General features: G+C 43.9%; 1 protein-coding gene across 6 annotated transcripts in view; it reads left to right on the forward strand.

The window, feature by feature from the left end:
* Positions 1 to 12,551, forward strand: part of Nhsl1 (NHS like 1) — a 229,013-nt gene that overhangs the window by 120,501 nt on the left and 95,961 nt on the right. Inside the window, exon 1 of one of the 6 annotated variants that reach the window (XM_028860935.2) lies at positions 2,318 to 2,440. The exons of the other annotated variants lie outside the window; for them this stretch is intronic. Within the exon in view, the coding sequence (XP_028716768.1) occupies positions 2,425 to 2,440 (16 nt within the window). The 5' untranslated portion in view covers positions 2,318 to 2,424. Of the gene's footprint in view, positions 1 to 2,317; positions 2,441 to 12,551 lie in introns of those variants that run through there. 6 annotated transcript variants of the gene reach the window in all.

Raw genomic sequence — 12,551 nt, forward strand, 5'->3', positions numbered from 1 at the left:
CCACTGAAAAATGACTCCTGTTCCTATTCCACTAAACCACGAAAAGTCAAACTGTTTCTTTCAAGCTGATGTGACATACCTAACAATATGCGTCTGTATATCATACCAAAAAATTAGTGGAGCAAGCTAGAATCTTTGAGTATGCCAGTACATTTCATATAATCTTCACATTTACAGGCTGCTTAGAGATCATCTAGACGCTGATGCCATTGGAATCAGGTTCTCTTTATTTTCCACCACAATATACATCCTGCATATAAAGTCATGTCTAACAGAAAAAAAATCTAGGTATCTGTTGATATTCATCAAGTACATTTAAAAATACAGGATACTCCCCCCCCCCCCAACTACCTGTGTGGGCCTGTGTTCTCAGGCCTTAACTCTCTGAGGTAGGGATTTCTCTGTGTCATTTAAAAAGTTGAATCTGGGACTAGAGAGATGGCTCAGTTATTAACAGCATTTCCAGAGAACCTGCGTTTGGTTCCCAGCACCCACATGGCCATTAACAGTGGCCTGTATCTCCAGTACCATTGGATCCAATGTCCCCTTCTGGCCTCTGTGGGCACAGGACATCTATAGTGCACAGGTATAACATGTAGGGAGAACACCCATAATATAAAGGTAAATAAATATATATTTTTAAAAAGTTGAATCTCACTTGCAAGAAGATTTTAGGAGTACCTTTGCAATTTATGCATCACACTGAAGACCACTCAAGACAGAATGACCTCAGCTCACCAAGTAAGGGTCACAGGGTGACATGGAAGAGCCCAGTGGCTTTTGAATTTCACACTGCTGCTACTTAGGTAAACAGATTGACTCGTGGTTTACAGGACTAGCTGAGCCACGAGGGCTCTTGCGGTTCTGTTTTAAGAGTTACTGCCTCAGCTTATCCTTTCATAGTCAAGTTCTTTGTGTCTTAACTTCTTCTGGCCAGAGACCTCATCTTTTATTTCCTTTGGGTCACAGGAAGTAGCGCAGTGACGTCCCTGGGACAGGCAACTTACCGGCTAGCTGCCGTTGGTGGTACAGAATAGTGAGGGGCCATCCAGCAGGGATAGGCTGAGCCAGATGCTCCAAGGCAAAGGAGCACAGAGCATCTCTACTGTGCGGCAAGGGCTGCAGCTGGCACCCAGTACACAGATAGATAGTTTGGGTTTGTGAGTCAGTTTCCTGCATCCTGTGGTGTCCAGAGGAAGACCCGCCAGCAGCAGCTGGGCCTGTGAACAATGGTCGCTTCCTGCAGTCAGGGGACTCTACAGTGTATGTAGGGAAGGGGACCCCCCCTCACCCCCACAGGGCCACTCAGGGTTCAGATGGAAGTCTCAGAGTGTCCCGGAGCCAGTGTCTGTAGACTATGTCTTTTCTTTCATTTATAACCTATGATGGAGAATTTGCCAGGGTGCATTTAGCCTGTGAGTGAAGAGATTGGATGACCCAGTTGTGCCATAATAGTTAGAAACACACACACATGGGGCTGGAGAGATGGCTCAGTGGTTAAGAGCGCTGACTGCTCTTCCAGAGGACACGGGTTCAATTCCCAGCACCCACATGGCCGCTCACAACTGTCTGTAACTCCAAGATCTGACATCCTCACACAGACATACATGCAGGCAAAAGCACCAATGCAAATAAAACAAAGATAAATAAATTACATTAAAAAAAAAAAAAAGAAACATACTCCAACACTGACTTCACCTCCTCATCTGAAAAAGTGGCAATGCTGTAGAAGTGTGACATCGTTCACATTTCTATACCAATACATTTATGTGTAGCACTAGTAGGTTGTGAATAATGATGTCAGTGTGTACATGGGATTTACTATTTGGTCTGATATGAATGTTTCATACATTGTCACCGATTTATGTATATTTGTCTATATGGAGTGTTCAGTATTCTAATGTTTAGTGTTAATTACACGCTAGCTTATGGTTGGTCCGCATCAGAGAAGAGAGGTGAGCATGTCGTCACAAAAAAGGAAGCGGGAAGGCGAAGTGACAAGCGGTAAATTAATAGCAAACAGTTAAACGGAATCCAGTGATTTCTGGGCCGTTGGTCATGTGGAGAGCCACATCGGCTGCGATGAAAAACGCTGAGAGATAAGCACAAACAAATGGACTCTCTGAGGTCCGGGGGCTGCACTGGACAGGATGAACAGCGCCTGCTGACCCTGGGCTCCCCTCTCTCTTCTAGAGGATCCTGGGCCGGTTCCTGGTGTGAAATAACGGACAGATAGGGAGGTGTCAGCAGCCGGGCCAGGAAAGCTGGGATTGGGTAGTGGCTTCCTGTAGTAACAGGCGCTGGCTGGCTGCCCCGAGCTTTCTGGCGGTGGCTGCTGGAGAGGTGGGTGGGAGACAGCTGTGCCTAGCACTGCAGACCACATCGGCTCCCAGAACACCAGCCCCTCCATGGAACTGCTGAAGAATGTTCTGCCTGAAAGGTGAGGGGGCTTGGCGCCCCTGTGGGAAAACTGTCATTCCAGCCAAAGGGTTGGATCCACAGCAATTAGAATTTGAGGGAGTTTAGTAAGTATGCAAGTAGGAAAGTCATTGTTCTTTTTTTTTTTTTTTTTTTGGGTCGCAAACAGGAAGAAAGACCTCCTGCTGGAGAGATGGAATTCTTTTAGACAGAAAGATTTCTCGGTTTAAATATGTTCTCTGTGTGTTCTGTGGCAGAGGAAAGTGGTTAAAAGTTGTAGATGAAAGTTTTTTTTTTTTTTTTTTTTTTTTAAAATAAGTTCCGTAATGTAAGAATTGTTTAGTGGTGTTCTGTGAGTCCTGGAGGAGACGTTTTCGTGTTAGGAGTTACTCAGACACGAAGTTAAGAGTAGAGTGGAGGGAGAGAGGGAGGACTCTGTTGCTTTCAGCCTTAACGCATGTATTCAGGAGTGAAACCAGTTTTACAGAAGACACTTCTTGTTCAGGCTGCGTGTGGGTTGTAAGACTTCCTAAAGTATTCTATGTGACGAATAACTGAGTGTCTGTAGTGATTCACGGGTGACTGGTGATTTTCTTTGTTGGACAATTATTTTGTTCCCTGGATTATTATCTTTCTTCCAGCCCTATCACAGTGTTCACACTTGGGGTGTGTGAAAATGTGCTTTTCTTATGAGACTGTTGAAATGAGGGAGTTCGGATGAATTTCCTTGGAACTGAAGCGAGCTGTGTTGTTCATATCTTTCTGTGTATGTCATTCTGGTGATGGTAAACTCTTGACAGCTTTTCAATTTTGGGAAAGAAGATGTTCCTAGTTTGCTGTGTAGACCAAGTCCTTTGTTCTCCGTCTGTTAATAGAGTATAGACGTGGGTTGTGGGGTTTCTGCCTTTGTGGTGTTCAGCCTAATTTTGATACCTTAAAACTTGCCAGGGTCGTCAGTGTTCTACTTCAAGTTGGAGATGTTTGTTGATGGACCGGGTACAGAGTGGACCAAATGGAGGGGACAAGAATGAAAAGAATATCACATTTTTTTTTTCTCCTCTAACAGTCAAATGTCCAATTCTTATTATTACTGGCTTCTTTCTTTCTTTCTTTCTTTCTTTCTTTCTTTCTTTCTTTCTTTCTTTCTTTCTTTCTTTCTTTCTTTCTTTCTTCCTTCCTTCCTTCCTTCCTTCCTTCCTTCCTTCCTTCCTTCCTTCCTTCCTTCCTTTCTTTCTCTTCCTTCCTTCCTTCCTTCCTTCCTTCCTTCCTTCCTTCTTTTTTTCTTTCTTACCTTTTTTTTTTTTTTGAGGCAGGGTTTCTCTGTGTAGCCCTGGCTGTTCTAGAACCCGCTCTTTAGACCAGGCTGGCCTTGAACTCACAGATATCCACCTGCCTCTGCCTTCCAAGTGCTGGGATTTCAGGTGTGTGCCACCATCTCCTCCTGGCTCTCAATTAATTCTTACGATAGAGAGTTGTAATGGATTTCTTGGGAGACTTAGTCTAAATGACTCTGAATATTTTTAAAAAGTAGTCTTTGATGAAAGGGATTATGAAATTGTTTCTTTTAAACTTATTTCTCTTGGGAAAAAAGGTGTAGCATGTCAACAGTATTATTGGATAAAAGAACATGCTATCTTGGTATGATTTCCACAGTGCAGTTGATGTCTGCAATCTAATGATAGCTCAAGGTTAAGAATTTTTAATTGAATACAAGTGTGAAATTGCCATTGAGTGTGACTTCTGGAGCCTCATTGTGTGTGTGTTTTTCTCCACCCATCCCTTAACAACAGTTTCACTTTATCAGAGAATTGATCAACACCAGGACTCAGTTTCTGTGTTTTAAAAATCACAAGCTTGGCATTCAATGACAACAGAGTACTTGGATGCTGAAGTGTGTGTGTTCTAACGTGGAATTCCCTTGAGCAGCATGAATAAAGCCCCTTTTGGGGTCTCTAGGCATCAAACTACTGATAATTCACACTCTTCCTGTGATCTACGGCTTGCTGGTGTGCAGTAACGCATGCAGATGATCACACGTGCAGCCTGTTGAGACAAACCCATGATGAAGGAATATCAAGGGCCACTTGTTGAATGTTGGTGTTTTCACTTGGGGAGAGGCAGGGGTGGCAGGGGAGAGTGCTTTCAATAATTGCCTTATTTCTTTTGCTAGCTCCTGTCCTGGGGGCTATTGAATATGTGGTTGTGATTAACATTGACCTTAGAGGAAACATGGCCTTTCTTTTGGTTTAAATCATGTTCCTGTGTTTTTCTTGTAATTGCTGAAAGAAAACATTCTAATCAGATAGCCTCCCACACTGACGCAATTTTCCTTTTCTTAATTGAGGCTTTTTTTTTTCTGAAGTCACATTTTCTTGGCTTTCTGTCAATTTTGTGTTAGTAAATGTCTGTATAGAAGAAGCTACCTTTGCCATTACTACTACGACTAGACTAGCTAGCATACAGTTGTTCTGTATCTGTGAAATGGATAGGTTCTCTAATAAGTCTAGTCACTGTTTGCTGTCACCGCTGAGGTATCTCAGTCTGTCCATCCCACCCAAATTAATTTGTCTGAGCACCATCTGAGCCCCTCATCTCTGGGAAGATGCCTTCTGAAGTTCTGCCAAGGCCCCTGTGGCTAACAAAGGCGTGGCTTAAAGTTCCTGCATTGTCTAGTCAGTGATCCATCATGGTCCAAGATGGAAATTTCTGGCTGACCAAACAGTATAACTAATAGCAAGCTTTCATATATGTGTATAGTCACAGATGACTGTCTTAAAAAGCCAGAATTAAATACTTACTACTAAAATCACATGGGACACAGTTATCTCTAAGGTAGTTAAAAAACAGAAATTTATTAAATACAGCACACCAACTTCATCTTTATAAATATTATCTTTAAGTGCTTTTCCTATATGGGGTAGATGTTTAGCAGTTTTCTAATCCATCACAGACTGATGTCTCATAAACGTTAAATCATGTGTTCCGTGACGTCACCACGATGTCATACACTAATCATCCTTGCCTTTTGGACTTCAGCAAAGTATTGTCCAAATGGTGCTGTTCACAGAAAAACACGCGTGAACTTACTAGAGCAGCTGAACTTCCTTACACAGTTCCACAGGCCAGACTTCTGAAATCAAGGTATTGTCTTTGCGCGTCGGCACTTCTACCCAATTGAAACATTCTCTGCGGGAGAGAAGAAAGGGGCTCACGGGACTCAAGAAGCTAAGGGAACGTTCAAGGCTCGGGAAGCTCAGTAAATGGCAAGGTTGGGGGCAGGGGACTTGGCTTAGTGGATAAAGTGTTTGCCTTGCAACTATGAGGTCCCAGAATCCTTGTAAATCTGGATGCCATAGCGCATGTCTATAAACCCAGCACCCCTAAGGCATGATGGGTGGTGGAAACCGGAGAATCCCTGCAAGTTGGCAGGCAAGGTACTCTGGCCTGTGTAGAAACAATAAGTGACCCTGTCTGAAATGAGGTAAAAAGTGTAGACTAGCAACTGAGCGTGTCCTTTGCCGTCCACATACATGCTACCGTGTGTACATACCCACAATCACACATGCTCACACATTATATACACACAGATTTTTTTATTATTTTTTTTTATTTTTTATTTTTTATTTTTGGTTTTTTAAGACAGGATTTCTCTGTATAGTTTTGGAGCCTGTCCTGGAACTCGCTTTGGAGACCAGGCTGGCCTCGAACTCACAGAGATCCGCCTGCCTCTGCCTTCCGGAGTGCTGGGATTAAAGGCATGCGCCACCACTGCCTGGCTAGACTTTTTTTAATCTACAAGGTTCAGAAGGCCTCTCCCCAAGTTTTTTTTTTCTTTTCTTTTCTCTCTCTCTCTCTCTCTCTCTCTCTCTCTCTCTCTCTCTCTCTCTCTCTCTCTCTCGTGTGTGTGTGTGTGTGTGTGTGTGTGTGTGTGTGTGTGTATAGAGCAATTGTTGGGAAAGAGGAGACTCCCTGGTAGAGTCACTCTGGACAGAAACTCGATAAGGATATATCTTTTGTGAACTGTCACCCATGCTGGGATGGACGTTTCCATGATCCAGCTGCCTTGGGGGGTCACCGCGCTTCTGTAAACAATCCCAGTACCCTCACTGGTTCACCGTTAGACTTAGGGGAACCACTTCTATGGTTTGTCATCACTGCCCTTTCTGGAGTGAATAGACAGTAGTGAACATCTTCCCAGTAAAAGTCATGGAACATGGTTCTAGAAGAGAGTCTTTCTTGGATCTTCCATTTCTGGGGGACCCAGGTGTCCCACTTATTGTAACAGCATCACCCCAGTTTCTGCTTCTTTTCCTTAGATCTTTTCTGTATGTCACTATTTTGTTTTTGTGTTGAGTGGCTTTCTCATAAGGACACCAGTTAATTAGGGCCCACTCAAATCCCATACGTAGCGTCATTTTGACTGAATACATCTGCAAGGACCCTGTTTCCCCATCAAGTCCTATGTTGAAGTTCTGGTGGATGTAGGTTCTGAGGAGAATGCCATATAAGCCAGTATAGCAGAACATGCATGAAGTCCGTGAGTTGAGTTTGCTTTATAAGTGATGTGCTTGTGGTGTATTGTGACTGCCCAGTGCAGCTGCCTTGAAGGTGGTTTTGAAACCTGACAATACACGTGTAAGGCCAATTTGTACATAGATGGATTGGAAGTCTACTCAAGTCCAGCCATGCAAAATAAAAAGTTGGTGCTTATGTTCCATTAGACGATCCTGTTTCCTTCATGAACTTTTATCCTGTTGAGAAGGGGAAAAACCAAAAAACAAAGTTGAACTTAAGTTTGCTTCAGTCGACTCCGTGTGAGCTAAAACTTGAAACAACTGTACTAGATAGTTCAGGCTGATGGATGATTTACCTTTCAAAATTCTCATTTATGTTATTCTTGAGTTACAAAAGTAAAACAATATGCAAAAGTGATGTTACTATGGAAAGGATGAATGCAGACATTGCTTACCCGTCTAAGAATCAATTCAGCATTGAAGGTATACTGTAGGCCTTAGTTAAGTAAATTTTATATAGTATTTTCTCTTGTTCTTCATTTTTTTACAGGGATTTTAAAGCAGGGATCGGTGTAGGGCTGGATTCTTCCCCTTCTCAGCGTCAGTGTGCCTTCCAAGATCTAGAAAGCTAGTTTGATGGAGTGGGAATTGTAAGCTCTGCGCACTTGGGTGTGTCCCAGCTGCCTGCATGCTCCGCATGATAGCGTCTCGCAGGTACTGTTTTCTGCTTCACAAGTTACAGCTTTAGGAAGGCCTCTGGCTTGTCTAATAATAGCAAAGAGTTATGTTAGAGAGAGAGCAAGAGCATGGCCGTGAACCATTTCAGGCATGTGCTTTCTGCTCCTTTGAGGGCAGTGCGTGTTGGAAACGGCCCCCACCCCTCCCTAGCCGCGCTCCCTGGGATGAAGCGCAGGCCTCTTCCCAGTTGTCTCCTGTATGTTGTGTATGCAGAAGAATTCCTTAGATTCCTTTCTTGGCAGCATTTGGAAACCAATGTCAGGAATCAGAAACAGATTTGTTTTTTCTGTGCCGGAACAAGTGCATTTTTCAAGTGTGCTAACAAGCAACCATTTGCTTTGGAAGGTCTCTCGCCAACCCCCCGCCCCCACCCCCACCCCCCAACCCCCGCTTTGTTTGAGACAGTCTCACTGTGATGGCCCGGAACTCTCACACTCCTCCTGTCTCGGGATTTTAGGTGTATCCCCTACCCAGCCCTTGTACTTCTTCAATTCCATCATGAGCCATCAAGCAGCTGCAAAGCCAAAGTGCCTGCTGTTTTCTTCATTGAGTCTTAGCATCCTTGGAAGGCAGGGAAAGCAAAGCAACATTGGGGATATCGCGGTTGTGGAATTCTGGGCATTTGACACTCGTGCTTTCGCTATTTGGGCGTCGTATAAGTCAGCAGTGTCTTTGGATGCTTCAGATCATTTCCCGTAACGTGCCCCCCATTCCCTCACTGTCCACTCCTTTAAAAACGGCCTGTTATCGATAGCCAGTAATCCGCGGCCACCAAGGGGCGTTTGCACCTGCAGTTTAAATTAGCACGTTTAATAGATGCACTGGTGAGATCTCGCATTTCCGAAACTGGAGAGAAGCAGGCGGTTTACAAGGAACCAAACCTGTTCTTGTTAATGTGACTGTTACGGTAGAAGCCAGATCACCCCGCTGGGCCGCGGCATAATCTGGGAGGTGCTGTCCTTAGGGCAGAAAGAACAGTGGCTGGTTTTGCTGCACAAAGTGCCCGGGCGTTCAGATCTGTTCATTTGTAGCTCCCGCTCTGTGCAAAGATAAAGCCATGGATCTTTGCGGGGAACCAAAGCAAAAGACTTTAGTTCCTGAAAACCTTGGCAAAGATGTGCTTCGGCTTGGCTTTCCGTTTTTATATGGGTGAGGTGCAGGGCCTCATTGGGTCGTGGAGGATGACCCTGAATTAACTCCGAATTTCACCACCTGTGTGATGGGATTATAGGTGTATGCCGTCACACCCATTCAGTTCTTGCCCCACTGAGGATAGAACCTAGGGCCTTGTGAACACTAGGCAAACATTTGATCAAGGGAGCTATAGCCTTATCTCCACTTTTAACCTATGCTTGCTTCATTTCTTTGAGGATTTTCATGTCTCTCTGTTGCTTTTTCTGTTCCCCTCTTAGCTGTCTTTCTCTCTGACAGCCTGCATTATTTTTTCTTGTTGCTATGTCAAAATACCTGAGAAAAGCTACCTTTTGGCCTCCAGTTTAAAAAAGGCCATAACTCAATATGGTGGATGGAGAAGGCATTGAGGCAGAAATGCCCAATGCTGAAGTCGTTTGTTGTGGGATATTTGTACACAGTGTGAAGATGTATTGCTCTGATTGGTGTAATAAAGAGCTGACCGGCCAATAGCTAGGCAGGAGGTCTAGGCGGGACTTCCGGGCAGAGAGAGGAAGTAGTGCCTACTAGGTGCGAGGGATGTAGAACAAACAGGGCATGCAGGAGGAGAGGTAAGGACCATGAGCCACGTGGCAGCATGTAGATGAACAGAAATGGGTTAATTTAAGTTATGAGAGCCAGTTAGGAACAAGCCTAAGCTAGGCCGAGCTTTCATAATTAATAATAAAGTCTCCATGTCTTTATTTGGGTGCTGGTGGGATAGAGAAAGACTCATTACAGTAGTTAGTCATATAGTTTCCACAGCCAGGAAGTACAGAGTGAGTAAGAAGTGAGACCTTGGTATAAAATCTCAAGGTGTGCTCCCAACTGACCCACAGGCTTCAGTGAGATCCTGCCTCCTAAAAGGTTCCACAGCCTTCCAAAACAGTTCCACCAGCTGGGGACTTAAGTGTTCAAACACATGAGCCTACAGACGTTTCATATTCACATGACCACACAGTCAGTGATGCTCAGTAATACCCAAGTCCTACTGAATCCACCCTAGTACAAATATGTGCGTAGTAGCCTGAGCATGCCTTGGTAATGGTGGTAGGAGAGAGGCTGGGGTGGTTAGAGCAGCGTGATAAAAGCCATCATGCTATAGCCATGAACTGTTCACAGAAGTCTTCAGGGCTATGTAGCTTCCTGTTCTAAACAGCCAGAGAAATGAATGCTGGAAAGAATCTAAAAGTCTTCAAGCAATAGCTTTGGCATAGTTAAACAGTTGGGCAAAATGTGGTCTTGAGGGTACAAGGGATATTTGTATATTGTAAAATGTAAGCTTTTCTAAGATCATACGCCACAGTTAAAATTAAGATCTGTTTGAAGTGGGCAGCAGTACCTACTAAGCTGTTTGGTGAGTTGTCATCTGTGTTAGTCTTCTGTCTAGTGATTACCTAATCTTACCAGTTTTTGTTAGCCTAGGTTGAGTTTCGACTTTTTTGTTGATGTCACCTACTATTAAAATACTGTTAATCTCGAGAAGCATCAAACCAAAAGGATGAGCTAGTTTAACATTAGGTTAAATGGGCGGATAGGTGGGTGCATGATGAGAAAAACGGAAGCATCCATGGCCCCCTTTTGAGTACTTTTTAATGACGGAGACATGGACAGTATGCAGTGAGCTCTAGGAACCATAAGTTGTGATGTCATGGACCTGAACATGTGTTTACATGGACAGTTGTTTTCCTAAAGACCCCAGAACTTGTTCTAGTGGAGTTTTGCAAGGCACCTTTTGAAAACAAGAAAGTCATCTTCTTCTGTGATGGAAAGAGGCTATGTGGGTCCCATACTGTTTCATTTCTGAGCAAGAGTCTATTGCCATATTCATTGCCACTCAAACTTTTAGAATAAAGTTCTAACCAACAAAGCTCGGCCTGTTGGCTCAAGCCTGTAATCCTGGTACTGGGGAGGTTGAGACAGGAGGACTGTCTAGAGTCTGAGACTGGTCTGAATTATGCAGTGAGTTCCAGGCCAGCCTGAATGACCTAGTCCCAAACATGAAGAAGTCGTGACAGGCCAGTATTTGGAGGACAAGTGGAAGGAGAAGCAGTTGGGGTCTGAGAGGGGTCTTCTTGAGAAAGAGAAGGTGGGGAAGGTACAGAAGAGCCTCCAGGGAGCCAGACTGGCGAGCTTAGGAGATTGCCAAGAAGAGAGAAGATGACTAGAGGAGCTGGATTACACTAGATTCTAAGGTGACTCAAAGCTGGGAACGGTGACTTTTCTCTCATCCCGTCACTCCTAAATGAGAAAGGGGACTGGGCGCAGGAGAAGCATTACTGGAAAAAATGGAGTGTGTGAAGGCGTCCAGTACCCAGGGACACTGGCACTCCGTCCCTTCTTGTCCTATCAAGTTACTTTTTTTGTTTGTTTGTTTGTTTTGAACAGAACTTTGTCTAATTTTAACAGGACAAAAGACATTCTGGTCCATTCATCCTGGATGTGTGGTAGAGTATCCAGAATATTCAGTATTTTATGCAAAAAAAAGCTCAATATTATCCCAGAACAGCTAATTTATAGATCTAGATTTATTCAGAATTTATTGTTATTCTGAAACACTCCTGGAATTCGTCAGGTTTAATGCCAACATTTTGATAAAATTTTGGGTATGAATGCTAATTTGCTGATATTGACAACCATCATCATCCCTTCCTCAGGAAAGCCTCTGACTCATCCCTGATGCATGGGCTCCACCCCCTAGCCTGCATCTCTGTAGACCCCAGGACTCCCGACTGCTTTCTTGTCCATCCTAGAGGCCATTTGCTCATGCTCTTGGGGACTCTTCCTTCACCAAGGCTGACTTGGGAGCAAAGCCAAGCCTCAGTCTTCTTTTTTAAAAAGATATATCTATTTTATTTTATGTGTGTGGGTATTTTGCCTGCATGGATATATATGTGCACCATGTGCATGCCTGATGCCATGGATCCCCTGGAACGGGAGTTTCAGATAGTTGTGAGCCACCATGTGAATGCTGGGAATTGAACCCGAGTCCTCTAGAGGAACACCCATTGCTCTTAACAACTGAGCCATTTCTCTACCCCCACCAGAATCTTTTAAAAAGGGTTCCTTGATAATCATGACCCAGATATCTAAAACGATTAACATCTGTTAGTGAAGAAAATTCAAGAACTCTCAAGTCTATCCTTTGATCAGATGAGTTTAGCCCTTCTGGGGAAGATTTCCTAAGCCACTGTCTACCTAATAGAACACGGAAGATTCAACAATAGCTCATGTAAAACTGGGGCATTTTTGTATGAAGTATGCAGCACTTTTATTTAAGCTTGATTCAAGTGTCCTGAAGAGCTGTTGATTAGATCCACTTTCGACGTGTGAAAGTAAAGACTGTTTTTCTAGCACAATGTGCAGATCTGGTGTTTCCACATAGGCAGATGTATTTCTCCTTTTCCATGGTAGCATATTTACAGCAGCCTTTAGGATGTTTTCTGGACTCTGAGTTGTATAAATACATCCAGATGAAGAAGTGTCACCAGTCGGCTAGCCTGGCAAGGAACGTTCGGCTGGAACAGTACCCTGCAAGCCATGGGAGCTGCAAGAGCCTCCTGCTAGGTCCTCTCACGGTCCAAAGGAAGTGTTTGCTGCCACAGCAACCGAAACAAAGCCGTTCATTTTTGGAAACGTTTCCTGGCAGAACAAGTCCCTGATAAAAATTTAAAGCAAGATTTGGAATGCTCAGATGGTGCCTTTTATACA

Source organism: Peromyscus leucopus, chromosome 8a (genome assembly GCF_004664715.2).
Source record: "Peromyscus leucopus breed LL Stock chromosome 8a, UCI_PerLeu_2.1, whole genome shotgun sequence".
Lineage (NCBI taxonomy): Eukaryota > Metazoa > Chordata > Mammalia > Rodentia > Cricetidae > Peromyscus > Peromyscus leucopus.